Source organism: Nylanderia fulva, unplaced genomic scaffold (genome assembly GCF_048542155.1).
Source record: "Nylanderia fulva isolate GAGA-0341 unplaced genomic scaffold, ASM4854215v1 Scaffold6, whole genome shotgun sequence".
Classification (NCBI taxonomy): Eukaryota; Metazoa; Arthropoda; class Insecta; order Hymenoptera; family Formicidae; genus Nylanderia; species Nylanderia fulva.
Window position 1 is genome coordinate 1,136,673 of NW_028190698.1, and position 17,164 is coordinate 1,153,836.

General features: G+C 32.4%; 5 protein-coding genes across 6 annotated transcripts; 3 read left to right on the plus strand and 2 right to left on the minus strand.

Moving 5' to 3' along the window:
• Positions 1-2,357: 2,357 nt before the first annotated feature.
• Positions 2,358-3,222, plus strand: hoip (NHP2-like protein 1 hoip). Its single transcript, XM_085487790.1, has 2 exons — positions 2,358-2,583; positions 2,663-3,222. Exon 2 carries the CDS (start codon positions 2,749-2,751, stop codon positions 3,127-3,129), a length of 381 nt encoding a protein of 126 aa, XP_085343916.1. The 5' UTR covers positions 2,358-2,583; positions 2,663-2,748; the 3' UTR covers positions 3,130-3,222.
• Positions 3,223-4,503: 1,281 nt separating this feature from the next.
• Positions 4,504-6,692, minus strand: LOC146720828 (chitobiosyldiphosphodolichol beta-mannosyltransferase-like). The gene is made up of 6 exons (XM_085487775.1): positions 6,211-6,692; positions 5,708-6,047; positions 5,373-5,560; positions 5,109-5,282; positions 4,877-4,991; positions 4,504-4,791 (listed from the first exon to the last, which is right to left on the minus strand). Exons 1-6 carry the CDS (start codon positions 6,485-6,487, stop codon positions 4,569-4,571), a joined length of 1,317 nt encoding a protein of 438 aa, XP_085343901.1. The 5' UTR covers positions 6,488-6,692; the 3' UTR covers positions 4,504-4,568.
• A 77-nt stretch (positions 6,693-6,769) lies between these two features.
• elg1 (enhanced level of genomic instability 1) lies at positions 6,770-11,968 on the plus strand. 2 transcript variants are annotated; one of them, XM_085487750.1, is made up of 7 exons: positions 6,770-7,052; positions 7,163-7,540; positions 7,626-8,170; positions 8,366-8,679; positions 8,888-10,058; positions 10,476-10,890; positions 11,042-11,968. In XM_085487750.1, exons 2-7 carry the CDS (start codon positions 7,220-7,222, stop codon positions 11,789-11,791), a joined length of 3,516 nt encoding a protein of 1,171 aa, XP_085343876.1. In that variant the 5' UTR covers positions 6,770-7,052; positions 7,163-7,219; the 3' UTR covers positions 11,792-11,968. The 2 variants fall into 2 exon arrangements, with proteins under 2 accessions (XP_085343876.1, XP_029173936.2); XM_029318103.2 differs by having other exon boundaries at positions 6,770-7,025.
• Positions 11,969-12,367: 399 nt separating this feature from the next.
• Positions 12,368-14,620, minus strand: eIF3l (eukaryotic translation initiation factor 3 subunit L). The gene is made up of 3 exons (XM_029317502.2): positions 14,531-14,620; positions 12,938-14,398; positions 12,368-12,679 (listed from the first exon to the last, which is right to left on the minus strand). Exons 1-3 carry the CDS (start codon positions 14,549-14,551, stop codon positions 12,545-12,547), a joined length of 1,617 nt encoding a protein of 538 aa, XP_029173335.2. The 5' UTR covers positions 14,552-14,620; the 3' UTR covers positions 12,368-12,544.
• A 393-nt stretch (positions 14,621-15,013) lies between these two features.
• LOC114942294 (developmentally-regulated GTP-binding protein 2) lies at positions 15,014-16,943 on the plus strand. Its single transcript, XM_029317629.2, has 5 exons — positions 15,014-15,202; positions 15,558-15,865; positions 15,946-16,376; positions 16,461-16,662; positions 16,806-16,943. The coding sequence occupies exons 1-5, from the start codon at positions 15,139-15,141 to the stop codon at positions 16,890-16,892; spliced, it is 1,092 nt and encodes a 363-aa protein (XP_029173462.2). The 5' UTR covers positions 15,014-15,138; the 3' UTR covers positions 16,893-16,943.
• The last annotated feature ends 221 nt before the right edge of the window (positions 16,944-17,164 follow it).

Below are 17,164 nucleotides of genomic sequence, written 5' to 3' on the forward strand. Positions count from 1 at the left end.
CGTGCCTGCCAATCTGCGTTTTACATTTTGCGATGCATCGTCAAAGGATTTGACAGAACTACACGAATTTGAAAAAATCGACCAAAAACTTGTAAGCAATACCCTGAAAAGCAAAATGAAAACTGACGAAGAAGAAGTACTTTCGCAAGATATTTGTAAGAATAATGAGCTTAACAAATGGTCTCTGCCAAGATACGATGAAAAGAATTCATCAGCATCATCTTTGATGCAATTGGCAGAAAAAGAGAACTTATCTAAAATTCTTCAAAGATACTTTGCAATTTGCGATACACTTCTTTCCGATGATACCCATCAGCATCTAATTGAGGATGAAAGAGATGTTAAATCATCTGAAGAGCAAAACATCGTAAATGACATTACTGAAACACGAGAGAAAGTCTCATCATTGAGCAATGATCCAATTTCACTAAATCATAAATTCACGTTAATCCTTCCTCGATGTAATTGTACTACAAGTAAATTTTATTCGCATCATTTTCGAAGTAGTGCTAAATGATTCTGGAATAAAAATATTAAATAAAGTATATAATTATATGTATATATATATAAATATATATATATATATATATATATATATATATATATATATATATTTGTTTGAATTATGTTGATTTTTTAAACAATCAGTATATCGAACAGATATCAAGTAATTTTCATGATTTATTAAATGATAAAATGGAGTTATCAAAGTTATCAAATACTGATTGTAAAATCTGTAATTATATATTTAATTAAAGATAGAGCATAAAGTATATGGAACTGCAACATATATATATATATATATATATATATATATATATATATATATATATATATGTTGCAGTTCCATATACTTTATTTCGCTCTATCTTTAATTAAATATATAATTACAGATTTTACAATCAGTATTTGATAACTTTGATAACTCCATCTTATCATTTTATAAATCATGAAAGAAAATTACTTGATTGTTAAACTCTTAATATATATATATATATATATATATATATATATATATATATAAAGCTATATTAAAGGCATATTAGATACTTCTTCCTAATTATTCTATTTATATTAAAAGTTCAAATATACTTATATTGAAATTTTATTCTCAAATCCTTAAAGATAATAAACAGTACAAGAAAGTCACCAAGAGAAATCGAAGATCTGAAGAGTGTAATGAGAAATCAGAATACATAATAATTTCAACGAGTGTTACAGACACTTGTTGGATGAATTCTCTGTTACATGATGCGAATAACAATAAAATGCCAGAGAAATATGCTATTCATATTTTAAGGTAAAATAAGTTATTCTTTTCTCTTGTCTCTCTTATATAACAAATTCTAAAAATTAAGAGAATATATCTTTCTTGTACAAATATATCTTATAAGAAGGTTCTATCTTATCAGGATCATATTGTAATATAGGAAACAAAATAAAGAACAATTTGTTTTTTCATTTCCTGATGAAAACATGAACCAACGAACAAGCGTGTGTTCCTTTTGTCATACAACAGCGAAGAAACAAACACAGGTAACTGTAACTATATCTATAAAAAATAGCAAAAATTTGCTTGTCAGTTTGAATCTTGAAATTTTAACTTGTACTAAACTCACAATTTTCTATTTAAAATATTAATTTTATTTTAAAAAAAATAATTATTTTTATCTCGATTATAGCTTTTGCAATTATAGACTATTTGTTCAGGTGCATAGGTTGTGTTTGTGTGTGTGAAAATACTAATATAAAATTAAAATAATATTTAATAAAAATAATTAAAGTACAGCAATATAAAATTAGCAATAATTAAATTATATATATGCATCTTTTATATATACATATGATATAAAATATATGTATATATGCGAGCAACAAAAAATATATATACATATATATATATATATATTATTTATATTAGATAAAAAAGTTTATATACTAATAAATAATTAAAGAAACCGTTTTAAAGAGAAAGAGAGAAACTGCATATTAATTGAAGTGTTCCATTAATCATATTTTTTTAATCGACATTATAAATGTTGTATTATGTCATATATATATATATATATATATATATATATATATATGTGTGTGTATGTGTGTGTATTTAATTATGAATATATAATATATATTTTCGCAAAATACAAACATTATACCTGTATACCGCCATCCCACGTGTCATAATGCGCATGTGTCATCGTTATTTTGGGTCATAGATTTACGAAACTTGTAGACGTACTTTCGTACACGCGAAAGCTGACAGAGGAATTTTGTCCTACAAGCTTTCCCAACGTATCGATTGGCTGATATTGCGAGAAACACCAAGAAATCTCTATCCAACAGTCAATCGATCTACGATACAATTTTATACATATATTATGACGCTACCAACCTAGCACACGATCGAATGTAAGCGTCTAACGGAATTGAGCAACGAAATTTGTCAAACGTTTTCCTATTATTTTTTATTTCTCTTCCACGAAATTAAAAAGCTCAGCCTATTCCTCGATATAATATATATCGTCAAAACGATTCTACGAAATCGGAAGAACGGAAGATTCATGCACACCGGAATTTTTTGAGGTTGGTTTTCTCACGTGGATATACCGCGCAGATAGTTTTATTTCAAAATGTAACAACGAATTTTCTGTTATTTTTGCAGGTTCATCGAACTAATCAAGTGGTTTTTTAAGTTGCTGTCATATTAAAATTCGAAACAGCTTCGAACAACTTGAAAAGAACTTCAAGATGGATGAAATATCACCAAAAGCATATCCACTGGCTGATTCTGCGTTAACAACAAAGTTATTAAGCTTGATTCAGCAAGCTATGAACTATAAACAATTGAAGAAAGGAGCCAACGAAGCGACCAAATCTTTAAATCGTGGATTATCAGCATTTATAGTAATGGCTGCGGATGCCCAACCGTTGGAGATTCTATTACATCTGCCACTACTGTGCGAAGACAAAAATGTACCTTACGTATTTGTTAGAAGCAAACAAGCTTTAGGACGAGCTTGTGGAGTTTCTAGGCCAGTAGTAGCTTGCTCTATAATGAGTAATGAAGGTTCTCAATTAAAAGAACAAATCGAGATGATACAAAGGGAGATAGAACGACTTCTGATTTAAAGCCACGTTTAAATCTATTATTTTTATAAATTAATAATTGCTTTATGTAATATGTAAAATATGTACTAATAAAATTATAGCATAAAATGTGAATTTTTACTATTGTGCTGTTTTGTATAAATAAATTTCACTGTGCTCTTTAAAAAAGACCAATAAAAGATAATCCTTCATTTGTGAAGACTTGTACACGAGCTTAAGATATTAATAAAAAATAAAAAAACAAGTTTGTTTTTTTATAATAATTGGCAGACTGAATTATGCAAAGTTTCAAAAATAATTAGTAATTTATTCTGAAACTAATTTGCTTTAAAAAACTATTGCATTAATTTATTTTACAAATATAACTCGTTTAGCTTGAATATTAATATACCACTTTTAGAATTACTATAAATTTACTATATATGTTTAAATGTTGATATTTTGTGATTCTTTACATGGCTTCAATCTAAGGAATGTAATCGTGTTGCTAGCCACACTGCAATGGAGCAATTAGCTGATGAGTTACTAATCCTGATTCGACAAATGTATTATATGGAAAGAAATATGCTATTCATCGGATTGATCGACGTGATAAGTTCGATAGAACAGAACCTAGCGGAATTTATAATACTCGCCAAAGATGCAACATATTTATTGGCTCCGTTAGATTTTCTTACGTGCTTAATAAAGTTAGCAGAAGCGAAAAGCGTTCCACACATTTATATATGCAAGAAAAAACAGCTTGGTCAAATATGTCGTGTATCTACTGACATTAGTGCTATTTCAATAAAGATTGGACCTTCTTATTTCTCAGAAGAAATTAAAAAACTCAAATGCACAATAATGAGTATAGCTTCAAAAAAATCGGCATAATATGTTTGTAATCTTTCAAATCAAAACTATTGTATAATATTTTTATATGAGATAATATATATATATGTAGAAAAAATTTATATATAATATAGATTGTATTGTATTTATTAATTTATACTTTGCAGCTTAGGATGACTTCCGTCTTACATTTTTTCTAATATATCATTTTGTACTATGTTATAAAAAGTTGTGATAATTTAACATTTATTATATATTATCTTATATATATCTAATCTGATCTAGCTTAATCTTATATAATATAAATATTAAATATTAATATAGTATTAATAAAATAAAAAATTATGTAAATCTTAGATACTAATGTAATTTAGTACTTTCTTGAAAAAAAAACTAAACATATTAAACACATAATACAAATAAGTACTTTTAACATTACAAAGTATTGTATAACTTTGTAATGTTATTACTTTTTTTATTTATGGAGTTTTATATCTCTATATAAAAAAGTAATAAAATATTAATAAAATAACCTTGGGTTACATACAAACACATAATACAAAATATTACAAAAAATTTTGTATAATACAAACATAAATACAAAAAATTATGTTAGAACAAAAGTCGAGTTACAACCAGGGAAAATAAGATTGAATATTCAATTTCCAGTTACCGTGCCAATTATTAGGATGCTGGAACTGAGATGTAATATTCTTTTGAAACTTTTCACACAACTGTCGCTGAGCCTCATTATTAGGAAAATCTTGAAACCACATTTTTAATTGTTCAGCCAGCTCATTCTCGTTTGCAAACACCAAACTGTTCTCGTTGTGTCTTACCAACTCCGACAAGCTAAGAAGAACAGTAAGATGAATTTTTAGTAAGGAAGTCTGTTTGGTAACAATATTAAATTAAATCATATTAATTCTCAATGTACCAATTAAAATTGTATGCGCAAACTGGCAAGTGGCAGCCAAACATATCAACAATTTTCATTGGTAAATCCAGTCCACTTGACGAAGTATGAAGGCTTACTCCTAAGTCTGCGCTTGCTGTTTCAAAAATAGACGGTTATTTAAAATATATCATAAAAAATGTCTTTTATAAAAGAATATATTGTTTTATATGAAAAAATTATAAATTAATTACATGAGAATAATGTATAATACCTAATATTTTCGGATAATCCTCATGTTCAAGCCATAGTGTTCGTATTGTAACATGTTTCCATTTTTTCAAATTAACAATAGCCATATAAAAATCTTTTAATGGTCCATTTCCCGTTATTACACAAATTAAATCTGGTAAATTCAACTCATTGTTTTTACATGCATTTTCGTATTCTATAAAAAGTAATAGGATGAATGTAATTTTCATTGTCTAAACTTGAAACATCATGATATAACTGAAATAAATGCATATAGGTATACCACCTTGTAATGCATTTAAAAAGATTGAGAAATCTTCATCCTCAGTCCAACTGGTACTAGATACAATAAAGCCAGATCCTCTGGGTATAGATACATTATACTTTTCATCTAACTTTTGCAAAAATTCTTTCTTTTCTATTAAAGTTATGGGGCGAAATATATTTGCTGGCTTATCGTATAAGACCTTAGCTCTAGAATAAAAAAAAATCTTATCATTAAATATGATCCATTGGCAAAGATATATTTATAGATGTATAAAACTTTCAAAATAGATTTATAAGATTAGAGGTTTAAAATAACTATTTTATAGTGAAAGAGATTTGATAAATATTACTAACTGGATACCCCATGTTTTTTCTAAATTTTCCTTCATGGCCTTGGTAACGCAACAATTTTTTGCTTTGCGACCAAATATTTTCTCAATATTTTTTGTCAATTTAACCAGAATATGATCATTTCCTAGGCTTAATGCCATAAGAGAGTGTGCATAATTGTGCCAGTCAATTATAAATTGCATTCTTAATAAGGCACAGTACAACCAACATACAAACATTGTTGGTATCGCAGGTGGATTCTGCATTATTAAGGATCCTTTTATGGGTTTTAGAAGTAATAAACGTAAAATATCGACAGTCTGCCATATCACTTTTACTATATAATACAAAAGACGTGGTAATGCTGAAAAGGATGAAAAATATGATTTTTTTCTGATATAACTGTTGTTCTGAAGTCAATAAATTTTATATTAACAAGTTTTCTCACAAAAATAAAATGAAATTATATTAAATATTGAAATCTATTAAAAAACAAAAAAAAATAAAGAGATGCGCCGAGTGTGTACCATCTAGAATTTCAGGGGGCGGTCGCAAATAATGAATCTGTATTCGCGAATTCTCGGTGATCTCGTTCATCGGCGACGAACCGGGGTAGCCTACGAGATCCACGGTGAAGCCTTCCGCGGCGAAAGAGAGCGCATGATACTGCATTCGCGGGCTTCTGCCGATGTCACCCAACACAAGTACGCAAACAGTTTCGCGGTTTTTGCTGAATCTTCTCGTGAGAACCAACAACAAAGGTACAACTAATATTAATAAGACTCCTAAGACGTTTACGAACATTTCGAATAAAAAGCTGGAATAAAACACTGGATTGTAGATATTTTTCAAAAATCTGGAATCTTTAAAAGTCTAGAATTTATAGCTGACAGCTGATTACAAAATAACACCGGCTACTACGTCAACTCTACGTGGCGCTAATAGGACCTAACCTTCGTCCTTCTTGGAATAAATATTTCATTCAGAATGATAAATTTTTTCATAAAATATTTTTTAATAAATATTATAATAAAAAAATATATAAAAATAAATTAAAAATTTTATAAATAAAATTTATAAATTTTTTATGGGGAATGTTAGACGTCACGAATGGAACAGAGACTCCGATTGACCAATCGGAGCAAAGAAATCGCAATTTCCACACGGTTGGAAATCGCAAATACGCTGGCCACATATGCTCATATGTAAGTACGCTGTTCTGTGCTCCAGCAAAAAGGCGGGAAGCGACGAGGACGTCGTGAAGTCGCGAACCTGTTCTCTATTGTGGTGTTGTCTTGTGAGAAACGAGCGGCGTTGAAATACATTTCGTGACAGAACGCAAGTAGGTTTGCGATCAATTTAGTCCTTGGTAAATTCAATTAAGTGATGTACATATATATATGCGTATATATACATACGTTATAGCACATTCATTAGAGATTTTATCGTTATTTCTGTTATTTTTTTGACTTTTTATAGGGTGACAGAAAGAAAAAAAAGTGGTTAAAAAGTTATTAAAAAATCATATCTCGGAATATGAAGGATATCAAACAGTATTTTGTCAACGGCACGAAGCTTGATGACGAGAAGGTCGCTGCAAGTGTTGACAAAGTTGTAGAACCTAGAAAAAAGGAGAAATTGTTGGAGACAATCGCGACAGGTAAACGCGAACGCGTGAAGATTCGAATATCGCGGACCTCCTCCAAGGAGAGAACATGCAACATAGTAGAGAGCAAACACGATCTGATTGACAAAACGCCTAGTCCATTTAATGGCAAGGTAAAGAACAACGAGAGAACTGTGCATAAGGAGACACCAAAGTCCTGTCTAACCAAACCGAAGCGGAGACTCAACAAGGTAAAGAAATTTAAAATTTAATAAAAGAGCTATAAGTGGTTTGATGATTTCTTCGACAGCTAATTGAATTATGTTTATTTTTAAGAATTCTGAACTCATCGCAGAAATAAATAGAAATCAAGCTGAAGAAGCAAAGTTTGTGCAAAATAAAAAGGAGTTTAGTGAAGAAATTATTGTGGATTCAGACAACTCTTCTTTCAATGATAGTATGAAGAACATTAATGGGAATCCTGTAAATACATCAAATGCAGAACTCTGTAACGAAATCGGTTCTCAGCGAGAAGAATCAAATGCGTTTCAAGTTCTGATGAATCGCAGTAAGCCAATACAGTATAAAACCCCACCACAGCAATCTATGGAAGATGTTGAGTGTAAAGAAAAATTGGATGCAAAAGAGTTGAAAGCTAGACATAAAGAAAAACTGATAGCCTTAGCTGATAAAAAAGGTTATTCGAAAAGAAAGATTGCTGAAATGGAAGAAGGTGAAAAAATAGATAAGAATATAGAAAATCGTATGAGATATTTCAAAAGTGATACCACAGACGATACCACACATAAAAAAGATGATAGTATTGGATTATCTATTAAAAATAACAAACAACAATCTGGGAATTTGCTAGATTATTTCAGGTAATTTATATTTGTATAAAATTAATACTAAGGTTTTCTATATACTTATTAAATTATTATTAAATATAGTAAAATTATTATGAAAATTGTACAAGTAGATTTAAAGATCTCGTAGGATTATGTAAAAATGTTAAAATTGCATAAAAATGTTGAGATTGTTCAATCAGAATAATTATATACATTTTTATTGTGCAGTAAATCACCCTTAGGATCGACAAATAAAGATGAAAAATGTGCGTCAACTTTTATTGTAAAAGCAGACGTACATCGAACCGATAATTCCACGGACATTGAACCTATAATGAAATCGATATCGAACAAGAGATATTCTAGCAAAAAATGTTCAAAGTCAGAATTGAATCTTTCTACAGTGGATGATATTCACATTATAGAAACTGAAAATTTGTATTTGCCGCAAACAACCAAGGAGGATAAGCAAAAGCGGGAGAAACCCCGTTGGTCTTTACGTATAAAACTTAATTCTTCTGAAGATAACAATTTTTTAAATGGTAATGTAAAAATGTGTACATAGCAAAAAAAAATTTATAGACTTATATGTTTTACATATGATGTAAAATAAAGGTGGAGTCTCCCAATACTTATTGGTCGATGGCGATGATTATTGTTTCACACTTTGATCGCTGATTTTGATACTTTGAGTTTTTAATGAGTTTTTAACAACACTATAAAATTAATATTTATAATTTTGCATTACAGATACTGATGAAGACATCTTTTTACCGAGAAGTAAATCGAAGTTTAATTTATCGAGTAAATCTCGAAATTCTGTAAATATGGAAGATAGTAGAGCTTATTCGAAAGATTATAATGAGCATACTAAAACAAAAACGCAAAATAAGGAGAAGAAAGAATCAATCAGTAAGCAAAAAGAGGACAATGTGCAACACAACACTGCGAAAGACGCTATCGTTGTCGATAACAATAGAGATGTTGATACACAGTTAAAAAAATCGAACGGGATTGTTGAAGTGATAGAAAAGTTTGACACGATTATAACAGTGATCGATGATACCGAATGTGAAATTATCAATGAAAATGGCCTGAAAAGAAAGCCGAACGAAAAATTGGCGCCATTGTTCACTAAACGACGTAAAATAAATACGATTGTCGCAGCGGCTAGACGTTCGTTCTTGCAATCTGACATCGACATGGAGAATAAAAACACAGATCGTAAGATATGCAGCAACAATAACGTGTCTTCATTACCGTTTCCCGCAATCAGTCACGTGAGACAATTGGAAGATACGTCGCATTCGATGGAAATGGAGATAAAATTTAAATATTCGGCAAAAGTCGAGAAAAAATATTTGCCTTTGATTGATATTAATAACTATAAATGTATTAGTAATTATAGTATAGCATCGAATGCGATTAAATTGAAAATTAACGAACCAGTAAAAGAAGATTTTGATGAAGCGTTGTCCGAGATAGAGAAGCTTTGTCCAGATGCGAGGAAAATATGGAAGACTATATCAACTATCAAGGGCGATTCGGAGAAGAGATCACCGCTGCGAACGAAAAGCAGGAAGACGAGATCGCTCGAGCGAAAGAAGATATTGACGGAGAACGTTAAAAACGTACTAGATCCATCGCATGACTGCACATGGATATGTAAGTATAAACCGAAGAGCGCGGAAGAGATAGTAGGAAACGAGGAAGCTGTGGGAAAACTGAAAGACTGGCTAAGCAGCTGGAGAGCATCTTTAACGAGAGAGGATGACGGCAGCAGCGGCGACGAGTTCTATTCGTCGGACTGCAGTTCTTCGTGCAACAACCGTGAAAATAATCAAATAGCTGTATTGTTAGGCCCACATGGCAGTGGGAAGACTGCGAGCGTTTACGCGGTAGCGGAAGAACTGGGTTACAGGTTGGTACTTGTAGAGTTGAAACGGACAGATTTTAAGTAATAATCCTTTGTAAATCATCAGAGAATTCTCAGTTCTCAGAAGACTGATTGGACGCGTATCTCCATCTCTTCCTATCCTGAGTCAACGCATGCATCTTTCTAAAGTGGAGCATCCCATGTCTCTATTTGCAAGCAGTAATCCAGTCTGGGTTTTCCCCTACCTTTTTATTCCTATCTTCGCTTCTAATCAGGAACTAATTCTTCTCAACAAGTGTTCTACCATCCTATCCCACAATCTCTTCTATATTCCTTATTGCATTTTTTTGCAAATATTAAAATAATTTGAATTAAAAATAATAAATATATATAGACATTAATATAGAAGATATTTTTTTACATAAAATAAGTAAGACGAATTAAATAATTCTGTTTTTGCAGTGTGCTTGAAGTAAACGCGTCCTCTAGACGAACGGGAAAGAAAATTTTGAAGGAACTGGAGGAAGCCACCAAGTCGCACAGAATCAAAAAGAACGAACATAAATCCCCGTTTGAACGAGTCGCGAATAAAAACGAGGCCCCGAAGATATCGCAAAATTCTTTAATTCTTCTAGAAGATATTGATCTCGTTTTTGAAGAAGACGAAGGATTCATTTCTGCCGCAAATCAATTGGCGTCAAACACCAAACGACCGATCGTCATGACGTGTAGAGACACGTGTCCTCACTTGAGCAAAATGGCACCGCAGCAGAACAAAATTTACTTTCAGAAAGTAAACGGTAGCAGGGTATCCACTTTGCTAGATTTAATTTCTCTATCGGAAACCAATCGTAGGCTTCCACACGCTTGTATAATGGTAAGCTATCTTTCTTTAAATTCTATTATGAGAAATTCGAATCTATTGAAATGTATTTAAAAATTCTTAAGTGTTGTTCAATTGTACTCTTCCACATATTACATTAAAAATTTATATACATATATATGTATATAAATATTTTATTTTTTAGAAATTACTACAAGCGGGCGATTTACGACAGGCACTGCTCCAGTTGCAATATCTACTGCAATTTGGTCCAACAATATTATCCGTACAATCTACGACCATTAAGCCGTCGCTTTGGCAGAGCATGCAACGCTATTTGTACAAGCCTGCGATTAAACTAACAAATAGACATAGGACAAAGAAAGATACAAATACAAAAAAGCTCAGCGTGGGTATACTGAGTAATTTAGCGGAGGATCTAGACGGTTTATCTTTAGTATCATCTTTAATCGACATCGAGGACACAGTGTTAAATTTATCGGAGGAGAAGACGCAACCCAATTTATCTTTAGCCGAAAAAATATCGTTCTATTCCGCTTCGCGCGATCTCAGCATGGATATAGCAACTTTTATTAGCGATCGAATACTCTGCAACGACTCGAACGCAAATGAGCGCGCGCAGGATCAAAATAATATTATTCTGAGGAAACGACTGAATCAAGGAGTGGATCTAGCGCTGTCGCACGTCACATTTGCATGTTTAGATAGACGAATTATGGCGTTAGATTATCTTCCGATCGCACGAGCGATATGTCGCGCGGAAGAATCTCGTTCTGCTGTTAATTACAAGCGAAGTAATCGTTTTTTCCATTATCTGCACAGCCTAAACGTGCCGACATCGTCGATGAAACCGAATATTTTAGCCGCCGCGTGTAGAATGTTGCAAGAAAAAGAGGATAAAACTATATCTGCACGAGTTGTTACTAGTGATTGATGCCTTAAAAAAATATGCATTCTATTTATCTATATGTGATGTATATATCTTTGATTTATAATATCAATAAATTAAAATAATTTTATAATGTATTATTTATATCTATAGTTACGATATAATATAGAAATTTTAATGCATATTGTTGTTAATCAAATAATATATATGTAATATTGTAAACATTGTTTTAGTGCCTTATCTCTCTTTTCTAATTAAATTTACTATATTTCAATTCTAAACAAATATATCAGTATATGTAAAAAATTGGAAAAAAATCAAATTTTTTCTATAATAATTTATATGGAAAGTGTGAAGAACGTGTATTGCATGTTCACAATAGTTGATTTTTCACGAATGTATTTTTCTCTATCTTTACTACAGAATATATTTATAATTATAAACATACGACTATTTAATTTTTTCCCTAATATAAAAAATAATATATTGTACTGTAATATATAATCAAAAATTCGGATTTTATATATATATATATATATATATATATATATATATATATATACACGCTTTTTCATAATCGTTGGGAAATTTCCATGGTGAATGTAAGAATAAAATAATTATTTATTTTTTAAATATGTATTTTTCCTCTTTTTTTTTCTTGAAAACGTATATTATGAAAATGTTTAATAATTATATAATAATTGTATAATATTATAAAATTATAATAGTAATATAATTTATAATATTATATAATATAATAATTATAGTATATAATTATAATAATTGTATATTACACAATTAAATTTTTATATGATGTAGTTTACGATTTAATTCTTCAAATTTTAATATTTTGCGAATGAAGAAGTCTCCATAACGGTGCGCTACCTTTGTATCTGCGATATGAATCATATCGTGATCGATGTAGAAATCCAACTGAAAAAGAAAATTTTTCTTAATATAAAATATTCATAGTAACATATTCTTAGTATCTATTAATGTGTATGTTATGAACAAAAATACTGATGCCTTTTTGTGAGAAAAAATATTGATACCAAATATATGAAAGAAATTATAACTTATTTTTAAAATCATACAGAAAGATGATTTATCATCTTTCATTAAAGAAGGTCAGTAAGATCTATTATATATATGTTCAACAATATATAAATAGCATAATACAAGAATAATAACCTCAGATCCTGATTGAAATTTTCCGTCTAATCCCGATGTGCCTTTTGTCCAAACAATATTCTTCATTTTATGCTTGAAACACAACAAATGAATCGTCAAAGAATTAACTTCCTTGTCCAGATCCCAACCTTCTATATCAGACCTAGTGTTGTTGCCCATGAACGTGGCCAATTTGCTCAATGGTAATGTCGTGTAGAGTTTCAAGTATGAACGGATGGTTGGCAACATTTTCTGCTGCACCACTTCGTCCATAAAGACTTGGGTCTGATGCTTGATGGCCTCACGGACGTAATCTTCATTGGGATTGTCCGGATTCGGCGGTATCAATGACAGGAATTTCGGACATGCGAAAACGAAACAATTCTCAAACTCGGTGAGATCGCCGTACTGCATCTTATACATCTTCTCATGATAGTTCTTGTCCTGCAGAGCCTGCTGCAAGCCCTCGTCTATGCACTGCGGATGTAAAACTAGACAGATGGCGAGTAGATGATACATTTGCTCGGTCTGCTTGTTGATCTGATCATTCTGATAGCTTCGAGTGGCAAACAGCTGCTTCGTACGTTGGATGTATAACAGGATACCGGAGAACGTTCTAATCGCATCTGCATATCGACGCATCATCATGTACGCAAAGCCTACGTAATACGCCGTCGAGATCTGACAGCCGGGTACATGGGAGTACGCGCTCTTCTTATAAAGCTCCACATTCTCCAAGACTTTGATGGCCTGGTAGTAATCTCCCAATAGAGAATGCAATCTTAGGAGACCAACGAGCGAGAAGTAGCCCAGCATCTTATACAGAGAATGTCTGCCAAAAGCACCAGCCACCGAATCTGGATCACCTCCACTCGCATACACCTCCAGTTGGCTCTTGATCTTAGACTTGTCGACCAGGTAATGCAGGACGTTTAATACGCACAAGACATCCCAGATCTTGTTGTGCGCATTCAAATTCTCGATCTCGTCCGGCGTCTTATTGGACAAATTGGCGCGATATTGGGCGAACGATTGAAACTGGTAGACAAACTCGTCGATGAGCTCCCAGAGCCACTGATCAGGCAGTTCCAGTTGCACCGGAGTGTCCGGATGCAGGATATAATTGAAGAGATCGCAGTAATTGTAAAAGGAGTTGAGACGCTGCTCCAACGTGGGGCCTTGCATGCGCGCATAAATGTGACGATAATAAAGCTCCTTGTACAGAGTAAGGAAGACTGGATCATTGTCAACGATATGAGCGATCGTTGTCGCGTCCGGCCACGGCGACTTATCAAACAGCTGTTCCGAGATCTTGGGGAACGAGTTCTCGTACAAATTCTGTATCTCGAAGATCATGCCCTCGTTAATGCAATTGCGTAAGAAGACGAGGAAATTGCGCACCACCTCGGGCACTTGCCGGTAACTCGGCCGATCGTACTGATCGTGCACGTCCGGTGGTCCATAATCGTCGTAGGCGTCGTACTGCGAAGACATCGTGTGTAGAAACCAATTTTTTTTTTTAATAAAAAATTTAATAAATATATAAAGAATAGTTTAAAATCACACGCTAAGCCTTCTACGACAATTATATTAGGCAATAGCAAATTATGATACCTCGTTGTAATCGTCGTACATCTTCGTAAGAATTAACCTCTCTCTTTCTCCGAGAGATGCGGCGCAAACACGAGACACGAGTCGATTTTACGAACAGTCACGGAAAATGAAAATAAGAGATGAGCCGGTATTCACGATCTCGTTTAGCCAATCAAATAGCTGCATAACATCTCTTGATTGGTTGAACCAGGGGGTCAATTGTGTAATTTTTTCTAAAATGTGGAAATGTGAAAAATTTTCGCCAATCACGCATTGATTTTAAAAGAAAATCGATGTGTGATTGGAAGAAATTTTTCACTTTTCACATTTTCACTTTAGAAAAAGTTACACAATCAAGGCTATTAAGGCTCGTTTACATAGGCAGGAAGTTAATGCTTCCTATTAGTCGAAGCCGCCATGTTGTATTTCAATTAAAAAAAAATAATACAAAAGTAAAAAAGTGATGCTCCTATCTAGTATTTATTTTTTATGGTCCTCGGGGTTCAGTGGTTCGCAGTTATTCCGCGAGAGGTTTTCGTAATCGAAGATCGCAGCTGTGTCGCACGCGCTGGACAAAGTTGTTTGACATTTTGATTCCTACTTAAATGTAACACAGTCGCGCATCAACGATGGGAATACTGGAAAAGATCTCGGAAATCGAGAAGGAAATTGCACGAACGCAAAAGAACAAAGGTAAATGTCGATGTGATATTTTTTATGTCTTAATCTATACATACGTAAAAGTGAACATTGAGCCATTAAGAGCTACCTAGGCCTTCCTTAAGGAAATTAACAAGATAATTTAGTATTTTTTAAAAGAATAGAGAAAGGAGTGTCAAATAAACCTTTTATATAAATACATGTTGATGACACAGAAAACAATATATAAAAAATTTTATAAAATACATGTGGATGACACAGAAAACGGTATATAAAAAATTCTGTGTTGCTTCTCTGATATTGGAGCTCTAATATGTCACTTGAAAGAAAAAAAGAAAATATCTTTTTTAAATGTGTATTCTAATATGTTTATAAAATTCAATTACAGCTACCGAATACCATTTGGGCTTGCTGAAGGCGAAACTTGCCAAGTATAGATCCCAGCTCTTGGAACCATCGAAAAAGTCGGAAAAGGGCGAAGGTTTCGATGTGCTAAAGTCGGGAGATGCCAGAGTCGCGCTAATTGGTTTCCCATCAGTCGGCAAATCCACTCTACTCAGTACCTTAACTGCCACCCAATCGGAGGCTGCATCCTATGAATTCACTACCCTGACATGTATTCCTGGTGTTATCGACTACAAAGGTGCTAATATACAATTGTTGGATCTGCCTGGTATAATAGAAGGAGCAGCGCAGGTGAACAATTTGCACAGATGAAAATTGTTTTCTGCAATATCATCACTTTTACCCTGTTGAACGACTCTGTAATATTCTAGGGAAAAGGACGAGGCAGGCAGGTCATAGCTGTTGCCAGAACAGCCGACTTGGTTCTTATGATGTTAGATGCAACCAAACAGGACGTTCAACGACAACTTTTGGAAAAAGAATTGGAATCAGTTGGAATAAGACTCAATAAGAAGAAACCGAATATTTATTTCAAGGTGAAAAAAGGTGGCGGATTAGCCTTCAATTCAACATGTCCTCTGACGAAAGTAGACGAGAAACTAGTCCAAATGATTCTTCACGAATATAAAATCTTTAATGCTGAAGTTTTATTCCGTGAAGATTGCAGTGCGGACGAGTTGATCGATGTCATCAACGCGAACCGAGTGTACTTGCCCTGCCTTTATGTATATAATAAAATTGATCAAATTTCGATAGAGGAAGTCGATCGGATTGCCCGGCAACCTAATAGTGTTGTAGTTAGGTAATAAAAATTATATTTGGATCTTTTTACAAATCTTACTTGCAAGTTTTTTACATAAATTAATTGTAATTCCTTTTTCTACAGCTGTAATATGAAGTTGAATTTAGACTTCCTACTGGAAGTATTATGGGAATATCTATCCTTGATAAGGGTGTACACAAAAAAGCCTGGCCAACCACCCGACTTTGACGATGGTCTAATATTGAGGAAAGGCGTAACAGTGGAGCATGTATGTCATGCAATTCATCGTACACTTGCTCAACAATTTAAATACGCCCTTGTATGGGTAAGTTAAGTTACTAGATATTCAAAATTGTGCATATATTGATATGTATTTATTGAAGATCACTTTTACTCGATACGTTTGAGAATGTAAGTGATCTAATTTTCATAGACACTTATGGCACATATGAATTATATTCCTTTTAGGGTACAAGTACCAAATACTCGCCTCAGCGAGTAGGATTGCAGCATGTGATGCACGATGAGGATGTCGTGCAAATAATGAAAAAATAAATTTTGATGAAACTTGTAAAATCGATAAACAAATATATCGATATCATCATATGATTGTTATATGATATATATATAAAACGCGAGAGAAAATTACTACTATCAACAAATTATAAATCTTAGGATGAATGTGCGTTTACATAGATTACATACATTTCAAACTTATGAACTTGCAAATATTGTTCCAATAAATTCGCAAAAACAAAACAAACTTATGTTAAATTATAAAGGAAAAAAAATATAAATTTAATTTATATTATATATAAAATATTATA

Excerpts from the sequence above, each read along its gene's own strand:
- LOC114942294 (XM_029317629.2), top strand. The coding sequence starts at position 15,139 with ATGGGAATACTGGAAAAGATCTCGGAAATCGAGAAGGAAATTGCACGA. Across the intron at positions 16,377-16,460 it reads CCTAATAGTGTTGTAGTTAG|CTGTAATATGAAGTTGAATT; the intron begins GTAATAAAAATT and ends CTTTTTCTACAG. Across the intron at positions 16,663-16,805 it reads TTAAATACGCCCTTGTATGG|GGTACAAGTACCAAATACTC; the intron begins GTAAGTTAAGTT and ends TATTCCTTTTAG.
- elg1 (XM_085487750.1), top strand. The coding sequence starts at position 7,220 with ATGAAGGATATCAAACAGTATTTTGTCAACGGCACGAAGCTTGATGAC. Across the intron at positions 10,059-10,475 it reads GCGGAAGAACTGGGTTACAG|TGTGCTTGAAGTAAACGCGT; the intron begins GTTGGTACTTGT and ends CTGTTTTTGCAG. Across the intron at positions 10,891-11,041 it reads TTCCACACGCTTGTATAATG|AAATTACTACAAGCGGGCGA; the intron begins GTAAGCTATCTT and ends TTTATTTTTTAG.
- LOC146720828 (XM_085487775.1), bottom strand. The coding sequence starts at position 6,487 with ATGTTCGTAAACGTCTTAGGAGTCTTATTAATATTAGTTGTACCTTTG. Across the intron at positions 6,048-6,210 it reads GCCCCCTGAAATTCTAGATG|CATTACCACGTCTTTTGTAT; the intron begins GTACACACTCGG and ends CATCCTTTTCAG. Across the intron at positions 4,992-5,108 it reads GGATTATCCGAAAATATTAG|CAAGCGCAGACTTAGGAGTA; the intron begins GTATTATACATT and ends TTTTTGAAACAG.
- eIF3l (XM_029317502.2), bottom strand. The coding sequence starts at position 14,551 with ATGTACGACGATTACAACGAG. Across the intron at positions 14,399-14,530 it reads TGTACGACGATTACAACGAG|TACGACGCCTACGACGATTA; the intron begins GTATCATAATTT and ends ATGTCTTCGCAG. Across the intron at positions 12,680-12,937 it reads AATTTCAATCAGGATCTGAG|TTGGATTTCTACATCGATCA; the intron begins GTTATTATTCTT and ends TTTCTTTTTCAG.
- hoip (XM_085487790.1), top strand. The coding sequence starts at position 2,749 with ATGGATGAAATATCACCAAAAGCATATCCACTGGCTGATTCTGCGTTA.